This window comes from Copadichromis virginalis, linkage group LG14 (assembly GCF_057382275.1).
Source record: "Copadichromis virginalis isolate Kocher_CV1m ecotype Utaka linkage group LG14, C_Virginalis_male_GT1.1, whole genome shotgun sequence".
In the NCBI taxonomy this organism is placed as follows: domain Eukaryota; kingdom Metazoa; phylum Chordata; class Actinopteri; order Cichliformes; family Cichlidae; genus Copadichromis; species Copadichromis virginalis.
Window position 1 is genome coordinate 17,183,467 of NC_140631.1, and position 19,921 is coordinate 17,203,387.

The window sequence follows — 19,921 nt, forward strand, 5'->3', positions numbered from 1 at the left end:
GTGAAACTTTTCAGTTTCATCAATGTGAGCGTTTCATTTGATGAGTGTCTAATCGCCATTAAAAAAAGCCAATTCAGTCTACTCCTTCATACTAACCTAAGTCTAAACCCAAGCTTTTAACTGTTTTGAATCTAATTGCTATTGTAAGTTTACATTTAAAGCCCTGTGGCCCTTAATCAGGGTCATAATGCCGAAATAAACAATCAAACACATGGGGAAAATCCACCGAGCGAGTGAAGAGACGTCTGAAAGTTTCTCTAAATCTCCGTACTCGTGAAAAGATTTGGCTTTCGTAAGTACAAAAGGGAGTCTGAAAGCACTGCAGTGAGACGATGAGTAATGCGTCGTTGGAGGTTGTGTGTGTGTCATAATGAGATATAACGGGAGCTTCTGTGACTAAGGGAGAGGGAAGGAGAGGGGTTGAGGAGGAAGCAGGGAACACAGAGCTTTCTGATATTTGCCCCATGCAGGGATGCTGTGAGTGGGTGTGAGTGGGTGAAGTTTAAATGGAACCCAGACAGGAGAAGTTTCTAAATGGGTTTATTGTTCTCCAGCTTCTCTCCATTTATTTATTTATTTGTGAGCCTCGCTGCTTCTGTGCGCCTGTACTTGTGTTTATATACTGTCTGTGCATCCGTGTGATAGAAGATACTCATGCTGGTGTGTGCATGCATGTGTGTGTGTGTTTGTGCTTGCTTGTGTATTTTTAAGAGGATGGAAACAATGACTTCCTCACGGGATTTTAGGATAATCTCACTCTCATCCTGGTCCCCTCCCTCCGACTTTCTGTCTGCCCGTTCCTCTCTTCCATTGTGTTAGTTTGCTTTCCCTAAATTGCCCGCTGAAACGCACACTTGGCCACTTGTTATCAGGGTGGAACAGCCTCTTCGTGCACTGAAACGCAGAGAGAGGTGCGTGGGAAAGGATTAGTGAAAGCTGGCTCTCTTCATTAGTTCTGTATTTCCACTCGATGGCTGAAACTGTTGAGTCCATTATCGTGTTTTTTAAGCTTCCTCTAGAACACTTTGGATGTCGTCTTTCCCATATACTTGTCCATGATTTGCTAATTCATGCCACAGAAGGTGATCATGCAGTCCGAAAGACTGTTCGCTGGTGATCGTTCAGTTTTAAGTTCCACTCTTCTTTTTCATTTATGCTGAAGTGTGCTCAGCTTGAGTACAGTGTGATATCACTGTTTGTTGTACCTGTGAAACACTGTTTCCCAACATTGTGTTCAATTGCTTTTTTAAAAATGGTGAAATGATTGTTTCTATAAAGACGATGTGAACACGATTGAAGGGTGTATTTGCTATAATTTTCGGTGAAAACTTGGAGTATAGAAAATGAGAGGACAGCGTGGGTCTCTTCTAACTCAAAACATGGAAAAGAGCAGAGAAAAGCTGGTTACAGTGTGGATTCTTATTGAAATCTGCAACTTACTCCAGCACTTCCAGGGTGGACACTGAGGCATTCCCAAGCCAGCTGAGAGATATGAATCACCCCAGCATGTCTTGGGTCTGCCCCGGGGTATGCCTGAAACGCCTCACCTAGGAGGCGCCCAGAAGTCCTCTACTCTGAGCCCTTTGCTAATGATTCAGCTTCTTATTCCTCTCTCTACAGGAGAGCCCTCCACCCTACAGAGGAAACTCATTTCAGCTGCTGGTATCCTTGATCTCATTCTTTCGGTCACTAACCACAGCTCGTGTGGAGAGGAACTTAGGAAGCATGGCCTGAGGCTCGGAGGTGCTGATTCTCCTTCCCGCTGCTTCACACTCAGTTACCAAGTCATCCAGTGCTAGCTAGAGGTCATTTCATGATGAAGCTTAGAACCACATCATCCACAAAAAGACAGAGAGGTTATCCCAAGAGTGACCGAACAGGAAGTCTTGCATCCTCATAGGACACTCGGTGATGTGGTCACATAGCACATCCAGACTGGTCAGGCAAACGCTCTCAAGAGGATAAAGAGCTGGTCCTCTCTTCCACCAGGACAAAGACCGCAAAAGTGATCAGTATCACGCCCTTTTAACATGCCTGCTGTAGTTTGACACTAAATGACTTCAACTTCAACAAATGCATCATTAAACTAAGTAAAATTTAGAACGAATTAATGTTTCAGAATGCTTCTATACTCAGAAAAGAAGCCTTCATATAGGCTCTATTGTGTTTCGGGGGTGTTTGTATTGTAAATGTTTCCATGTTTTGCCTCACAGCTGCAACGTCAAGTGGGAATTCAGCCAGCTGGAAACACATCTTACAGGCTTGTCTAACAGTCGAGCAAAGAAATGACTTCACGGTGTGCTCGTGCATGAGTTGTATCCTTGCAGTGACAAATGACTTACTTATAGTTTATGTATGACTTAGTTACACAGCTTTTACACCAAGGGAATATTTAATATCAGCCACACAGATGTGTTCAACGTGTTTCCCGCTGCACTTCATTAAGCGCTGACTCAGCAGAAAGAAGTGCTGAGAAACATTGCAGTTTGGGTCTTAACAGCCTGAAAGCTTCACTCGATACCACAGAAAGAGTTCAAAGTGAGAATCGGTCTATCAGCTGTGCTAGTATCTATCAGCATTTATGATTTAGATATAAAAACAATTGTATCTACTGAACATTTTTATTCATTGTGCACACGTAATGAAAATCCTTCGCAGTCTTTTCTTTAATTTCGGGTAACCGAATCCCTTCCAGACATCTGTGCAGTCGTGTCATATGAGCTTGAATATTTTAAACTGTGTTTTTTTTCCTTCCCTGCTGGGGGGTAATGGGGGTGGGTGGTATTGGCTCATCCAACAAAAACATACACATTCTCAAATGTATGGGCTTTCTGGGAGAAGTTCATCTGATTTCTCTTGCATTTTGATTTGTCAGATTCTCACCCCCGTCACCCACCTCAGAGTGTTCGATTAGCATGAAATATGACAGGCTGGACATGTGTACATGGAATGTGCTTTGGAAGCTGCAGAAAACACGTTAAAGTCGTAAAGCTCTCCAAAAACATCCCTCTGGATATCGTTTGCGTTGGTCTCTGCAGTTTTCTCCCTGCAGTAACCTCCCTGTTGTAAAGGTTCTGGGGGTTTTCTTCTTTTCTGTTTTTTTTCTTTGTCAGATTATGTGCATTGTTTAATGTGTGGAGAATGTACTCATCCACAATACTTAAGATAAATCGGCAGGCCAGCTGACAATGAAAACCTCCTTCTAGCTTTTTAAATGTAACACAGAACTTCTGGCGCATCTTCAGCTCATTTAAACCCACATTTTCATGTGAATGCTTCTTGATCTTCTTGAGGTTTTGGTCTTGAAGTGTCAGGGTATTGTTTTTTTAGTCAAATTGTTTTCTGCAGCATAATTCACATCTGAGTTTGCGTGTTTTTGTAAACTTATAACATTTTCTTGATGATTTTGCTCATTTTCACATAGAGAAAAATCCAAAAGAACCAAAAAACATCTCTGCAAAAACACGAGAGAATGTTTACTTTCCTCACCGGCTAGATGTGTCCGGGGCCAGAAAGTAAACAGTGGAGGAACGTTTCTACTAAATCCATAGTTGTGAGAAAACCCATACTCTTATAAGCCTCTGCTACAACCAGAGATGGGCAGTAACGCGTTACTTGTAACGCGTTACTGTAATCTGATTACTTTTTTCAAGTAATGAGTAAAGTAAGGGATTACTATTGCAAAAACGGTAATTAGATTACCGTTACTTTCCCGTAGGAACGCTGCGTTACTGCGTTACTAAAACCGTGATTTTTTGCGAGAATGTCTCATGACAGTGACGTAAGCGAGTGCGCCGTTAGTGACAACAGCTGTGTGCAGATCAACAATGGTTCACATATCCAGTGTGGGAGAGAGTATGAGCGTGCAGCGTTTAAAGCGTGGAAGTACTGACCTTACTTTGAGTTTGATTCCATAAAAAGTGACAAAAACATTAGCGTCCATCGTGCGTGGGAAGAAAACTTCTTTTTACAGTGAAAAAAACCCCTAAACTTCCAAGCAAGCACCGAGTGCGCTACGACGTAATGGGAAACTCACAGAGAAACTCGCGGATTCTTCAACTGACCGCGGCACACCTGCACCAGGGTAAACCTCCGCCTACCCTACTCCTGCTTTACAGGTGAAAATAGAGCAACAGGACCGCTGAGTCTTTGACTTTATTTATTTTCTGCTGTGTTTTACTTGCATCTATTTGAAAGACTGAGTGTAAACACAAAAAATATTTTATTTTATGTGCTGGAATGTGTAGAAAATAGGTTTAAATGTTAACTAATTTATTCAAGTCAGAGAATGTTGCATATAATAAAATTTTTGCTTGATGCATAAAGTTAAAAGATTAAAACTGATAAAACAAGTTAAAAAAAACAGACTTTTCCATTTGATTACATTTTGTATGATGGATTATGCAGAAAAAGTAGAATTGGGCTGAAAGATCTATCGCTTTATCACCTCTTCAGGTTGTAAATCGTGTTTTTAAAAAGTAACTAAGTAATTAATTACTTTTGAAAATAAGTAATCAGTAAAGTAACGGGATTACTTTTTTTGGGAAGTAATCAGTAATTAGTTACTGATTACTTTTTTCAAGTAACTTGACCAACACTGGCTACAACTACCCAAGCTGTTTCAGTTTGCATGGTCTGACGTGTCCCCGAAAATAAAACAGTTTGCTGCAAGGGCCATTTAGCTCAGGCTTTGAGTCAGACTGAGGTCAGGTCGCGTCACAGCCACAAACGAACTGCTCCTGAATTAGCTTAAGACCAGACTGAGACCGTTTCCTCTAAAGGGTTTCTGTGCTGTTGTTTTGCTCTATATCCAAGTTTCTTTACACCTCTCCAGACCACCGCTTAATTTTCAGTTTTAATTTAGATATTTTTCTGTATATGAACTTGTGCACCTGACATCCCTCTCTCTTGAAGCAGTGAGCATGACACATTATTTAACCTTATTGATGCCAATTTAGAAACTTTGTAACTAAATTTAGCACTTTTTCATACCCCTGTTAAATGCTTTTTCCTCTAAAAATGCACCTAGCAGTTTACTGTGGTGTCACAAGCAGCTGCTCTTATGAACGTGAGCTTGATGGAGCCCTGTCCATCCATTTGGACTTTCCAACCAATGTCTTAGGTACCCAGTACTAATGGCTGTCTTAATTCTTGATGGCACAGATTCACCAAGGTGCTGGAAACATTCCTTTTTGGACCTTATTGATATGACAGCATCACACAGTTGCTGCAGATTCATTGGCTGCACATCCATGATGAGAATCCCCGTTCCCCTATCCCAAACGTGCTCTATTGAATTTTCTGTTGCCCTGATCACTGTGGAGACCATTTGAGTACAGTGACCTCATTGTCATGTTCAAGAAACCAGTCTGAGATGTTCTGAGCTTTGTGACATGGTGTGTTATCCTACTGGAATCAGCCATCAGAAGATGTGGTCAGAAAAGGATAGACATGGTAAGCAACAATACAACAAGACCCTTTGGTGGTGTTTAAGCTCTGCAAAGGGTTGTCGTGATGTTTACGCCAGCTTTACAATCTTAGTGTCAAAGCAGAAACTGACACTCATCAAACCAGGCAACGTTTTTCAAGTCTGTCACATGTAGCTGTAATGCTCAGTGTTGTGTCCTCTCTGACTGCAGAGAAACCAGAGACATCCAGACTGCAACTGAAGCTCTGGAGCTTTAAAAAAAAGACAGGTATTTGGGGTGCCCTTGTTTTAGTAGTACTTAAATACTGTCTGTATTATATTTTAGTAACCCAAGAAAGAATATGCATAAAAACAATGGCTGATTTATTATTGTTTTTTACTTTCTTTTTAATCAAAGTTGAATGTCTCTGTAGATTTGGACACAAAATTTTTTGAGGGACGGGTTTTGTAATTCTGATGTGACATTTAGAAAACATGACACTTCACAGTGAAAATGTCAGAGAAAACTGTTACCTTTGTTTGCTAAAGACAAAAAACAAAGGTCAGTGCATGAGCGCTTGTCACAGTGTCACGTCAGCTGTTGTTTGGAATGAAAGTATGAAGGTCAGATATTGTATGCAAACATGCCAGCACTCTCTCTCACACACACACACACACACACACACACACACACACACACACACACACACAAATCAAAGTTAAAGTGGAAGTTGACCTGCTAAGCATACTAGAAAATCTATTAAGATTTTGTTTTAAGAGAGATGAAGAGTTATCAATGTCTTAGTCAAAAAAGCTAAAACATGTGGCTTCGAATCAAATCTACTTGAGGACATAACACACTTTATATAACTTGTCTCATTCACACAATCACCTTTTTCTACACCTAAGTGCTTTCTAGCTAACATTCCTACTCCGATGTGGAGTGTGACTTGGGGTTCAGCTTCTTGCCCAAGGATTCTTTGGCATGGAGACTGAAGCAGCCAGCGATTAAACCACCAACCTTCCAGTTATTGAATGACCTGCTCTACCTCCTGAGCTACAGCCACCCTATAGAAGCAAACAGCCAACATATACAAGAAACCCCTGCAACATGCTGAAGCAGGGCTTCAGAGACTATGCTACAAATTGTAATTGTAATTGTGCAAAATTGCCTACCAAAAGTTCTTTCTACTAAAGTTAGAAACACTAGCTTCTGATGCTAAGCGTGTACTCGCATTCACCGGAGAAAAATACTTATTTATTGGAAACAATTACTGACAAAGCTCATTTTTCTTCTGATGTCGTTCAAACAGATCCGAACTTGTCCAAATATTTCATAAAAATCCAACAATTTACAGTAACACTCATTTTATTTTTCAAATTACTTTTTATAAATGCAAGTGTGTCTGACAGTATAAGGGGCTCAAATACGTAAGCTGTGTAAATTCTCTGTTTCTGGGCAGACTCTTGTCTCCTCCAGCCTTTTAACATTCCTGTAAAAGACCCGTAAAAGCTGCAACCTCGGCTTTATGGTTATTACCAGCTCTCTCTCTCTTTCTGTGCACTAACTGTGTCAGTCTCTTTTTATGGTGATTTGTGTTTAAAGTACAGGGGGTGGTGCCTGATAGTCTACATTAGTGTACATTAGTGGACATTGCAGGCAACATTTAAAGCAAGAGAAGTGAGCATAAATAGAGCCAATGACCGTCTTATAAATATTATCTTCCATTTGCACAGAACAGTCAGACCTCTCTGTTGGTCTGTTCCAACATCAAACCTGCTGAACATTTTTGAGTGGACAGCCTGTGGTTACAGTGATTTATAGGTTAATACTGGTTTTAGTGTAATGTGCAATTTTCCTGTGGCTCTGCCTCGTCTGTTCTAAGCCCCTCCCATCATTCAAAAACACCTCTGCCAGGTAAGAGGAATCATCTTATGCCACTGCTCCTTTACATCTTACCTCCAACAGCAAATCTCACCTGATTTGATCTGACACCGCCTGTGATTGGCCAAAGCCTCCTGATGGGGCCCAGAGGAGGTGCAGGAGTCTTGATTTGCTTACCTGAGCTTTAATGAACTTAAGTTAGATTAATTTTGTCGTGTTTGTGCAGTGCCACTGTTTGTTTGGTGTGTGTGCTAAGGCTAGCTAAGCTCGGGAGTGTTAAAGTACTTCTTAAAGCCCTCCTCCAGTAGTTATTCCTCCAATCTGACCATTTCACCTGCTCTGCAAATACTATAAATACTAGTCCTTTAAAGCAGTTTATACAATTTATATCAATTGCAACAGTTAAACATAACGTGACAGGGCTTTTGGCTTTATGTAATACTCAAGAACCGTAGTACAGAACCCTGAGAGGTCCCATAATGTTTACCATTTGTAAACAAGAGTCTTTGTTCACTGATGTGAATCATTTTAAGATGTTTTATATGTTAGTCAAAGGCTGTTGGGTAATACTGTGGGTTTTCTTGGGCTCTTTGCTGATCAGCAAATGCCTTTTTGCCAGTCATGCGTCAGTACTGGCTGTCTCAGCATCACTGCATGAGTACTGACAACGAATGAAAATTTCATTCCCGAACAGAGATGTTGTCTCATGACTGGTAATCTGATGTGTGTCTTCTGAGAATAGCATTAGAGCTATGCCAAAGGCAACTTAAAAAAGAAAGGTTTTAAACAATATGCTTTTTCTTCTTTTTTTGATCAATCTCAACATCTTTGCTTCTCCAAACACAGAAATAAGCACATAAAACAGGCTCGGATGCAATATGTCAGACCTAAATCTCTGCAGAGAGGATGACAAAATGCAAACGTGACCTTTTTCACCTCCTGTAATAAATGTGCCAATGCGACACTGACCAGCCCGAGCTAACAGCCTCCTCTAACTCTGTAATGACCCTGTTTGGGTCATCCTGCTGCAAACAGCAAGGAGCGAGAAAGGGACAAAAGAAACGTTGTCACAGTGTTATTTTCCTAAGTAAACAAAAGAATGCCTTTTGCTTCTCTCTCACCTTCTTTCTCTTCCTGAAAAGTTTTCTTAACATTTTGATTACTAGGAAAAGCAAAGGAGCAGCTGACCCCTTAATGCTTAGCTGCTCGTTCGTTGTCAAGATATATGTGTGTAATTTGATGGTGTTTAGCTGGTCTGAACATTTTGGGTACTGGTACCCAACCACAGAAGATCCTTCCATCCATTTTCTTCCACCTATCCTTTTCAGGTTTGTGGGATTAGTGAAGATAAAACACAAATTCAGCACGCTTTAAATGCATGGAAATGTTAAAAAGAAGGTCAGGTGCTCAGTGCAGTTTTTTTAAAGTGACCTTTTTTTTCACACAATGACCACTTTGTGTGGAATCTGTTTGTAAAAGGCTTTGAAGTTGTCTCTGGGGCTCAATAAAACATCTGTGTTTCTCTTTCCCCGCCAGGTAACCACATGCTGTTGAGAGTTCTGCCCTCAGTCTACCCCAAACAACCAGACACCATTCACCACCACCTAGGCAACCTCACCGCCATGATGCCACAGCTGGAATCCACCGAGCAACAACACCTGATCAGGCTTATTCAAATGGTTGCCGAGCAACATCCACTTGTGAGTTTTTGTGCTGACGAATTAACAATTTACTGTGTTTGAAACCAACTATTCAAACTATCCACTTTCATTTGGATTATTTGGATTATTTTTTCTGTTAAGTTATGGCTGCGCATACCACTATTACTTCACCGCCAATTTATATTAAAATTTCAGTCATTGTGTCACCGCTTTGCAGCCAACACGGTGAAAATTACAATAATAATACATATAAAATGTTATGACAGACTTCTAAAATGTTTCTATTTTCTTGTTTTTACGACAGGTGGCATTATAAATTTGTTCAGCGCTCTACATCATTTAAATGCCTCCCACCACATAGTTCAGACCGTGTAGAAACCTCAGTTGTGTGCTTGGTGAGGCTTATTTAAGTGCCTGTGTCATTTTTATAATGTGTTTTGGGTTTCTTGAAGCTTTGCCGGTCTCTTCCTTCAGTGCCCTTGATCTGACTGTTTCAGGAATCCATAGTCAAGTGACACCTAAACATAGTATATACATGTTATATCTAGTATTAATAAAAACTAAAACGAGGTAAATGCATTACAGTCAGAACTGATGGCCCATGTGAAAGTAATCCAGTATCTAGAAACAAAAACACTCGTGAAGAAGTTGCGAAATCCAGCATGTCTGTGATTATGTCGTTTCTATCTGTGACTGAAATGTATGCAAATGAATGCATGTGGAAAATGCACTGGAGAAAAAAAAAGAGAAAGCACTGGGAGAATTGGGACTTTGCATGTGGTGTGCAGGAATTCCCTTAATCCTGGATATTTTGGACCAGAGCTGCTGATGTTCAACGTGAAGGAGGGGGTGGGCGGGGAAGTACCACATACCAAGCAGAGCACATGGTGGTAAAACGCAGCCTCAGTTGAGAAACAAAAGCAGCCATCTGGAGTTATTCTAATGTGAACCCCCCACACAGGCACACAGGAAAATATTGTAGCTGTGTTCGTCACAGCAGTTACCAAATGTTTGGCATCTTGAGATTCACTTTTCGTAAGTGATGCGGCATTAAAATGGCACTCATGTGGAACTTTTGAACTGCATAACCTATTTTTCATTTGTCAGACAGAATTGTTAACAGGACATATATGGCTTGATAACCTTTCACATCAACTAAAAGAGCTGGCAATGGTGGATATTGTTAGACCATTCCAGTCTAGTGCAGTCTACTATGACCCTTACAGATTATGAGCAGGAGCTTTTTATTCACTCAGTTTTTCCAGACATCCCTACAGCCAAGCTTTTGTTTATTATTAGTCACGAGTATCTTCATCTCACTCCGAGGTCACTCCTCTCACCTACGGCCTTCACTGGAAAGATCAGGGCTCCTTTTGGTAGTTGTTATTTGTCATGAATAATGCTCTGTTTTTATTTTATTTTATTTCCCCCTCTCTAATTCTCTGCTTCTTTCTTTTTTTTCCTCATCCATGCAGATGTTGAGCCCTCAGGTTCCAACGTTGGTCGGTTACCTAGGGAACCAGTCTCTCACCGAGGCTCTTTTAGGAGCACTTGTCGATGTGTCTCAAGCAAGTCCTTCCTCGCTGGTCAGCTTTCTTTCACCGCTCAGGATCTTGGGACAGCAGTGCCCTGCTTTCCTGGCTCATGTGGCCAAAATCCACGGTGCTGTGGGCATTATCAGTGAGGTAAAAAAAACAAAAAAAACACACACACTCAAAAAAGAGCCTTACCTCATTTCAAATTTTGGTGATCTCACCTTCAAGTTCAACTTCTGGTACACCTCTGGGCCGCTCCAGTTGCAGCTATTTTTAGATTGCTTCCCGGAGATGATCTTTTGACCACTGGAGGTCAAAGTAGATGATTTGTGCATGATCTGTAGCTCTCTGGAAGCTCAGGAGTATGCTCTCTTTTTTTCATATGCAGCAGCACACTGAAAATGTGGCAGCTTTTTGGCCACTCTAGCATAACACACTAAACCTGCCCTCCACACCAGAGTTACCATTTTTTGACTATCTTCTACAAAATGAAACTCAAGTTGAAGAGGCTTAACTGTAAAGGCTTTTACACACCGGATATGATTAGACCATCACTTTGCATCATTGTGTGAATGGAATAAGTGGATACATTTTAAACACTTTAACTGCATGACATAAATTCATATTTACTGTTCGTTCAAGCATATTACCTCAATTAACCCAACTGAGGATATAAAGAGGAGCAAGTCTGAAGGAAATAATAGAAACAAGTAGAGGTCATTGAAACACACACTTACTGTAAACAGGCAGGAGTGATTATTTTAATGAGTAGGAAATAACGGGCACTCATATGACTTGTTCTCTCATGCTCTGCCAAGTATAAAACACACACAGACCGGATAGGCCGGGCAGATCCGGAGGTTTGGACGGCTGTCTGACACCTGCATACATCAGTGTTCGGTGGAACTGTCTTTCCCAACACGTGCCGAAAGCCCTTAGGGCTTAGAAAGGTCAGAGTCTGGTATTCTGGCAGGTGAAGATTTAATTTGAAGTAACAATGAAGGAGCAATGTTCTAAGCCTTACCCTATTGTTGCAAACATAACACAATTTTAGGGAACATTAACCTCAGAAAACAGTTGGTCCTTTGTGTGCTGAAAAGGGAAAATCGGCTATACTGGAAAATGTATTTTGAAATCTTAGCTCAGTATGTGTGAAATTTTGTTTTTAAAATTGCCTACCTCACCATATCCTGCTGTTCACAAAAATTATCAGCAGATTTGGTGACAAAAGACAGACCTTGCAAAGTCTAACCCCCACCATGAACAAGTCTGAGTTATTGTATCAATGTGAATCAAGCTGTCAATTTGGTTAAAAGGAAGACGACCACCTGAGTTTTTCAGTTCAAAGGTAGCTGTCCCTGACTCCCATGTAGTTTCACAGAGGCATATAAACCATGAGGGACCAGTAAAATTCAGAGCCTTAACTCAGGGCTCAACTCATCAACCCAAGGGGCCGACCGCAAGGGAGTTTGTTAGGCACCTTGGCAACCTCAGCAACAGCAATGAGCAAGTCATCTCCTTTTCCCAAGACCCCCTTTCGTCTGATGAGGCGTGTCAGAGGGTATCGGCAGATCCTCTGAGTATTTCTTCTATTGTCACACTATATCCTTAATAAGCTACACCCCCCCTCCTGACTTGCTAGTTCACCATAAGCCTTGCATCCTCTGGGACAAACATGCACCACACCAGGTTGGGAATACAAGTATACCCACCCTAACTGGATGCCTCGCATCACGAGTGAACCCAGGTGAGGCTGACTAACAAGCTTGTTCTCCTTCCCCACCACAGAGATGATATTTCATGTCTATAGAGCCAGTTCTCTGCCTCTGACTGCCACCAAATCCACATAGTACCTCCCTGTGAACTAGCCGCTCCTGCTCCCGGTAGCCTCACTGGAGGGCTGGGCCCATGTGGCTCATTTAACCCATAACCTGGTCACAAAGCGCTTTGCAGTGAGCCCCTCCCACAGGCCCACCTCCAAGGTGAAGCCCGAGCGACCCTGTCCTGGGGTAAACAACGCTTCACTTTCTCTGGCCCCTCAACCAAAGCCAGTTTGCCTTGAAAGACCCTACCAGGGGAAAATTGCCCCTGACAACACAGATCTCAGGAGCACTCAAAAATCCAAACCCCACTGCCACCATGAGTTGGCAATTCATGGACTGGCTGACTCAATGAATCACCTGACACCAAGAGTGTGACACCCCTCTCTTTAAAACCAAAAACAGACACACGTTATTTGTGTCTGTATTGACTTTTGCACAGATTTAAAAGCATTCATGGCTTTGAATACTGCTAATACAGCATGACAGCTCCTGTTACATCCAATGAGTTCACTTTTTGTAGAGATTAAGAATATCAAAATTTGTTTTGAAAGAGACACAATTTGTTCCATGTGCATCTTTTAACCTATGGGTCACACATATGGCTGCCATCAGATGTTACTCAACAAATAGCCTTTTAAAAGAGCAAAATGCAATGATATATAAACTGATGGACAACAATAAAAGATTGTCTTGACGATGAAGTCTGTCTTTGATAAAGCAATATTAAGCCCCAATTTCAGTGTTTTATTTGTCCAATGACTATTTAATGGGTTTAAACAAATGAGTTCAGTTCTTAAACCTGCTGCTGTACACAAGTTCAATACTAATAAACAAAAGTTCATAAAATGAATTAATACAGAAGAAGAAAAAAAAAAGATTCCTGCTAATGATCAGCATGCATACACAGCACGCTCTCACAGAGCCCCTAATACGGCTTTATAAGTTGTGTTATCTTATGTTGTGTTCTTTCAGGTTTTAAAATGACGACAGAAAATACTATTATTGTTATTATTATCATGTCATCGTCATCTAAAAGCGTTCAGTGTAGACCTTGTAGGTTTACAGCTCTATTGCTAGTCTTGTTCTAACCCTGTTAAGTATTTATGCAGCACTGTGTAATCATACATGTGATAAAGACCCACTTTATAGTCAGTCTGTGATGCCTGTGTGTGTGTTTGGAGGGTTTAGACTGACAGCAAGACAGGTGAGAGCTCCCACTTTCTTTTTCTCTTTTCCTCTGGGTGCATTTTGGGCAGTTTAACAACAATTTAGGGGAAATTAGCAAAAAAAAAAAAAACCATTATGACTGTCTCTACATGAAGTGTTCCCCCTCCACCTATACTCATATACAAACACACATGCAGAAACAGAAACGGATGTACACTGAAATCTCAAAGCTGGAACCCATAATAGGCTTTCTATTACTCCAGGGCAAAGTTTCCCTCTGAAAGTTCCCTTCCTCCTCAATCTTCTTGTCAAAAAACCTGCCAGCACAATTTTAACACACTCACAAATACTCATACACGTTCAGATACACAGATTGTTGGACCTCGGTGTCCTGCCTTTCTTCACATTGGAACCATTTGGAAAATAACCAGTGTTTTCTGGGAAATGCCCCTGCTGAGGCCTCCTGATGATGGCAGTGGAGAGACCCTCCTGTGGGTTCGTGTTTGTGCCCTGCAAGCACGCACACACACATACACACAACCTTTCACACTGGGATGCATTTGTTCTTGATTGCACAAGTCTTTCGCTGGCTTCCCTCAGCCACCTGAAGGGAGTTAGTCTATACTGTGTTTCTGGACTTATTGCGTGTTGGATCAGAATATGTCACTGGTAAAAGAAACCCTTGCACACTGTGGACTGCTGTGGACTGCTTTTTATTCAAGCAGCCCTGCAGGAAAATATGAAAAAAGAAACTGATGGAATTGCAAACAGTCTTGCTCTACGTTGCTATACAAAAATAAGACTAATCAAACCTAGTCCCACTCAGTGTTGAAACAGCCAGATGACCGCTTTGTGACTACTGCCATTAGTTTTCTCAAATGTGTGTCCATTATAATTTCATCAAAGATTACTGGAGTAAAACAGCAACTACCTATTCTTCTATCTCGCTCCCACAAGTGCGTTTTTTAACACTAGGAACACAAAAAGCTGTGCGTCAGCTTCATGCGGCACTCACAGTTTTTAAACCACTCTGATAAGAGTCATTTTCCTTCAGTTACAAGGAACGTCATCATCATGCTAACTTTAACTGCTGCTTAGCTGGATGCAGGTGTGACCAATTGAGGAGCAACAACAATTAATTTGAACCCTCATGGGCCACAATCCACTTGTGTTTAAAGTTTTGGAGGGGGTTTCCTGCAAGAAAATCTTTGTTGTTGTAGGAACACTAATCTGTTTGCATAAAACATGGTAGCAGAAAGCATCAGGCCAAATCTGGCATTAGCAACAATCCCACTGCAGTTTCTCCAGAATCTGCTTGTGTGCATTTGATTGATGAGGACTTCATTCAACTCTGAAGTCGTTCTGCATTTAGTGCTAATCCTATGCATTTAAAATACCCAGTTTGTTATTATTTGGAAAGAAATTTAGACAGTATAGTTGCGACTGCTATATAGGATCACAAGATGGGGCTTGGTGATGAACAAAGGCTATTTTCACACCTTTGGTGTTTAGTCCGTTTAAACTGAACTCTGGTACTTTTTTACCCTTCGATTCACGAAACCTTTTGGAGGAGGTGGCTTTGTTTATGGTGTGAACGTGATCTGAACCAACAACCAGCTACTGTATATGCTGCAAATTTGAGCTAAACACCTTCCCTTAGCCAAGTATGCTTTGTTTTCTGGGGTGCAGCAGCGTATCATAGGTGTGCATACCAAACGGTCAGTACAGGTTAGCAACTAGCCGTAACAGTAATGTAAATTCTCTATGTTATGCAGAACAGAACAACCTTCTTCCTGTATTTACATCTGGCCTATAAGCTATAAGCTATTGTAGTGATGTATTTTGGTTCACTTTGAGATTTTCTGTGGGGAAAAAACCCAAACCAAAGCTACAAATTTACAAACTCATCAACTGATTCAAACTAGGGTAAATGAACTATAATGTGCGTAGTATTAGCAACATCTCAAAGCAATGCTGAGAAACCAGCGTGTGCAGTTCTCACTTCTCCCTGTACCTGGTTCTACTAGAGATATCTTAGTGTTAACATGGAGTTCTTTCTTCCCACTATCACCAAGTGCTTGCTTGTAGGGCTTCATCTGATGGCTAGAGAATTTCTCTCTGAGACAGCTGATGTTATACACTGAACAAAAATATAAACGCAAGACTTTTGTTTTTGCTCCCATACCCCATGGGATGGACGTAGAGACCTAAAATTCATTCCAGATACACAATATAACCATCCCTCCCAAACAGTGGTCACAAATCAGTCCAAATGTGTGGTAGTGGGTACATCTGCTATATTGAGATAATCCATCCCACCTCACAGGTGTGCCACATCAGGATGCTGATCTGACATCATGAGTAGTGCACAGGTGTACCTCAGACTGCCCACAACAAAAGGCCACCCTGGAATGTGCAGTTTTTTGCGCTATTGGGGGTCTGGGGACCCAGAACCGGTCAGTATCTGGTGTGACCACCATTTGCCTCATGCAGTGCAACACATCGTCGCATGGAGTCTATCAGATTGTCAATTGTGGCCTGTGGAATGTTGGTCCACTCCACTTCAATGGCTGTGCGAGGTTGTTGGATATTCGTGGGAACTGGTACACGCTGTCGTATACGCCGGTCAAGCACATCCCGAACATGCTCAATGGGTGACATGTCCGGTGAGTATGCTGGCCATGCAAGAACTGGGACATTCTCAGCTGCCATCTGCCCTGAACAATGTGAACCATGATTCATCCGTGAAGCGCACACCTCTCCAACGTGCCAGACGCCATCGAATGTGAGCATTTGCCCACACAAGTCTGTTACGGCGACGAGCTGGAGTCAGGTCAAGACCCCGATGAGGACGACGGGCATGCAGTTGAGCGTCCCTGAGACGGTTTCTGACAGTTTGGGCAGAAATGGTTTGGTTGTGCAAACCAATTGTTCCAGCAGCTGTCTGGGTGGCTGGTCTCAGACGATCTTGGAGGTGAACTTGCTGGATGTGGAGGTCCTGGGCTGGTGTGGTTACACGAGGTCTGCGGTTGTGAGGCCGGTTGGATGTGCTGCCATATTCTCTGAAACGCCTGTGGAGACGGCTTATGGTTGAGAAATGAACATTCAATGCACGGGCGACAGATCTGGTTGACATTCCTGCTGTCAGCATGCCAATTGCACGCTCCCTCATTGCTTGTGGCATCTGTGGCATTTTGCTGTGAGACAAAACTGTACATTCCAGGGTGGCCTTTTGTTGTGGGCAGTCTGAGGTACACCTGTGCACTACTCATGATGTCAGATCAGCATCCTGATGTGGCACACCTGTGAGGTGGGATGGATTATCTCAATATAGCAGATGTGCCCACTACCACACATTTGGACTGATTTGTGACCACTGTTTGGGAGGGATGGTTATATTGTGTATCTGGAATGAATTTTAGGTCTCTACGTCCATCCCATGGGGAATGGGAGCAAAAACAAAAGTGTTGCGTTTATATTTTTGTTCAGTGTAGATTGGTGCTATATATATATATATACCGTATATATATATATATATATATATATATATATATATATATAAATTCAATTCGACAGAACAATAAAAGATATATATATTTGTTTGAAAGCTTAGCTTTAAACTTGTAAACTTAGCTTTACATCAGGGAGGCCACAAAGTCAAACTCACCCAGCAGCTGATCACAGTCCCTGCTCATATCGGATGGTGACTGTGGAGCCAGCTGGCAAATCTCGGATAATGTGCATCATTGCAGTTTCTTTAGCCTGCAACAGTTGTAGCTGCCTCTCCAAGCCACTTTGCAACCCACCCACACCCTACCCCGCTCCACCTTTGCATGCTGCATCTGACTCTGTGAATTAACAAACTTCTTCTAAATAAATTGATCTCCACACTAACTTAAAGTCTTTGAGATGATTATGATTAAGATTGTCAGTTGATTTTAGGCAGTGTTACACAAATTCTATATACCTGAAAGATAAATATAATCGTATTTGTTTGCTGTTGTTTTTATTTAATAAATGAAGAGACTGTAGAGTGACTGTGCCAGAATGCAGCTCCAATTGAAGCTAATGCAAAGAAGCAAGGGAAGAAGGGAAAAGAAAATAACTGGGTGGTAAGCAGCGAGAGGATTTGGCTTGTCACTGTTCCGATGCAATGTTTTCTTTCTTTGCTTTTTCTCTTTTGGTTTGAATCCCCCGGTATTTAATGTTTTGTACACACCAGCGCAGGTGCTATTGCCAGAGGAGCTTGGCTCAAATTATTGTCAGTGACTGAAACAGAATGGGCCACAGTTTGTTTCCCAGGGAGGCATTTGGAAATTTATTTGTTCAGACGCAAGGCTGAAAAACCATAAATCTCTAGATCTGTGTCAGTCTTCTGCAGATTGGCAGTTTGGAAGAAGATCTGCTCCCCCCTGCCATCATTTTCTGGAAAACATGGAAGCTCATAATTAAAAACAGCTAGTAGTTCTTTTTTAAGACCTTCCTGTTATTGTCCTTTTTGGCAGAGCTTTACAAAAGGGTTTAGCTTTTAAAGCCGTAATGTGTTCAGAATACGAAATCAAGGCCAAGTGCTGTCTCCAAATAATTAAACGTAATTTGACGATTGAAGAGATCTTCATATGTCCGGCAGATTTTTAAATTTTATGCTATTACTCTCAGTTCCAAAGTGAAAATGATGCGAGCCTCTGCGTATGCTGCAATATTTGGAAGAATTTTAGTAAATCCTTAAAAAGTAAAATCTTCTGGAAAAGCCTGAACTTTAGTTCAGACGTAGCCAAAGCCTGAGCTCCAGCCACGCTCCGGAGTCCTTTTTGTGCAGAGCCGTGGAAACTCCTAAATACCTGCTTGGCATGTTGTTAGGTTTAAATTTTTTTTAAAAGTCAAGTTCTTCCTTTTGTGGTAGTTTTGGGATCCACATAATAGAAACGAAGTATCCTACAGAGAGTGTTTTTGAGGCATGCCTGAACGATGCTGTAACTGCGTTGTTCTCTCCTCGTTACAAGGTGTTCTAGAGGGCTGGAAACAGAGGTTGGCTCTGCCCGCCATCAATCAATCACTTCTTATCTGAGAATTCGAGAAGGAAGGAGAGTGTTTTGAGTTTTTAGTTCTGCAATGTGAGTTTTATAAGACGCAAGTGTTTAAAAAAAGGTTTTTGACCACAGATGGGGATTTTTTGGCTTTAGTTCTGCCCTAAAACACCACAAGAGAGCTCTCACTCACCTTTAATCATCTCCTGTCACGCCGATTTCTGCGCTCTGTTTAAAATGCGGCTGCTCCTGTTAAATAAAGCTGATTACATTAAAGTATACGTTACACAATTTTGTATACAGAAATATATATACAAGAGAGGCATGGGGCGTCTATTGAGGGGGTATTGCACAGGTCATATTCCTGGTTAAGTATTACTCTCTCAACAGTCACAAGACTGTATATGTGCTGGATTTCATTTGTACAGAAACATGCTGGGAATGATGAAATGTGGTTATTACGGCAGTTCAGTTGGGAAGCTATTACATTTGGGAAAAGAACAAGTTTGTATTTTAAAAAGTTTGCTGGGAGCCAGCCTGCATGTGTTTGTATTTATTATTGTTTGCTATGATTTAGTAACAAAAGAAGTTACACCAAACCCTCCCAAACAGACGGGAAGAGGAAAACTCATGTGTGTTGAATTACCATAGCTAAAATTCACGCTTTCTTCACCAAAACACATGTAACTCAACAATATTCCCAAACTGCTGCAAAACACAACACTGGCCCCATTTTAAATGAGAAATAAACCATTAAGCAGTAAAAAATCTTCCTCAAAGTCCTCGGTTATTTTTCTGTTTAATTTTATACCAAGACCAGTGTCGGCCAGGGCTGATATTATGTGTGGTCTCCTTTCTCCAGACTCATGCTCACAGCTCGCTGGTCTACCTGGTGTCCCTTCTGGGCAGCATGGAGCACAGCTTTCACCACACCCTTCTGCTGGAGGTCAGAGCGCTGACCGACCGTTACCCATCTTTACTGGGCGGCTGCGGTAAAGACATCTACAGGATGAGCAACTCTTTCACTGCAATAGCCAGGCTTCTGGGAAGACGACTGGAGGAGAAATCAACGTCACACTGCAGGTTAGGAAACACCTGTTAACATGGGCTGCATGAAATCTCTTAGCGGTGGTCACCTAAAATCTTAAATAGTGTCTCTACAGCCTCTATGGATTGCAGCAGCTACTATGGAGAGTAGCTAGAGACAACTAGAGATTGATATTCAAGTGTTGCTGATTATATTCTTGTTATGTTTTGCATTCGCTCAGGAGTCACTTTAATAAAATTCGAGTTTGTGCAGACTAAGCAACTACAATGCTCTGTTTCTTCCTTTTATTTAAAAAGGGATTTGTGCACTCACTGGCCAGTTTATTAGGTTCACCTGGTCAACTGCATGTTAATATAAAAAAAAAAAAT

The 19,921-nt window shown here is 41.5% G+C and overlaps 1 protein-coding gene across 2 annotated transcripts in view; it reads left to right on the plus strand.

The window, feature by feature from the left end:
• veph1 (ventricular zone expressed PH domain-containing 1) overlaps positions 1-19,921 on the plus strand; it is a 96,889-nt gene that overhangs the window by 30,334 nt on the left and 46,634 nt on the right. For both annotated transcript variants that reach the window (XM_085429616.1, XM_085429617.1), the window contains exons 5-7: positions 8,829-8,992; positions 10,429-10,638; positions 19,368-19,588. In XM_085429616.1, coding sequence (XP_085285742.1) covers positions 8,829-8,992; positions 10,429-10,638; positions 19,368-19,588 — 595 coding nt within the window. The remainder of the gene's footprint in view (positions 1-8,828; positions 8,993-10,428; positions 10,639-19,367; positions 19,589-19,921) is intronic.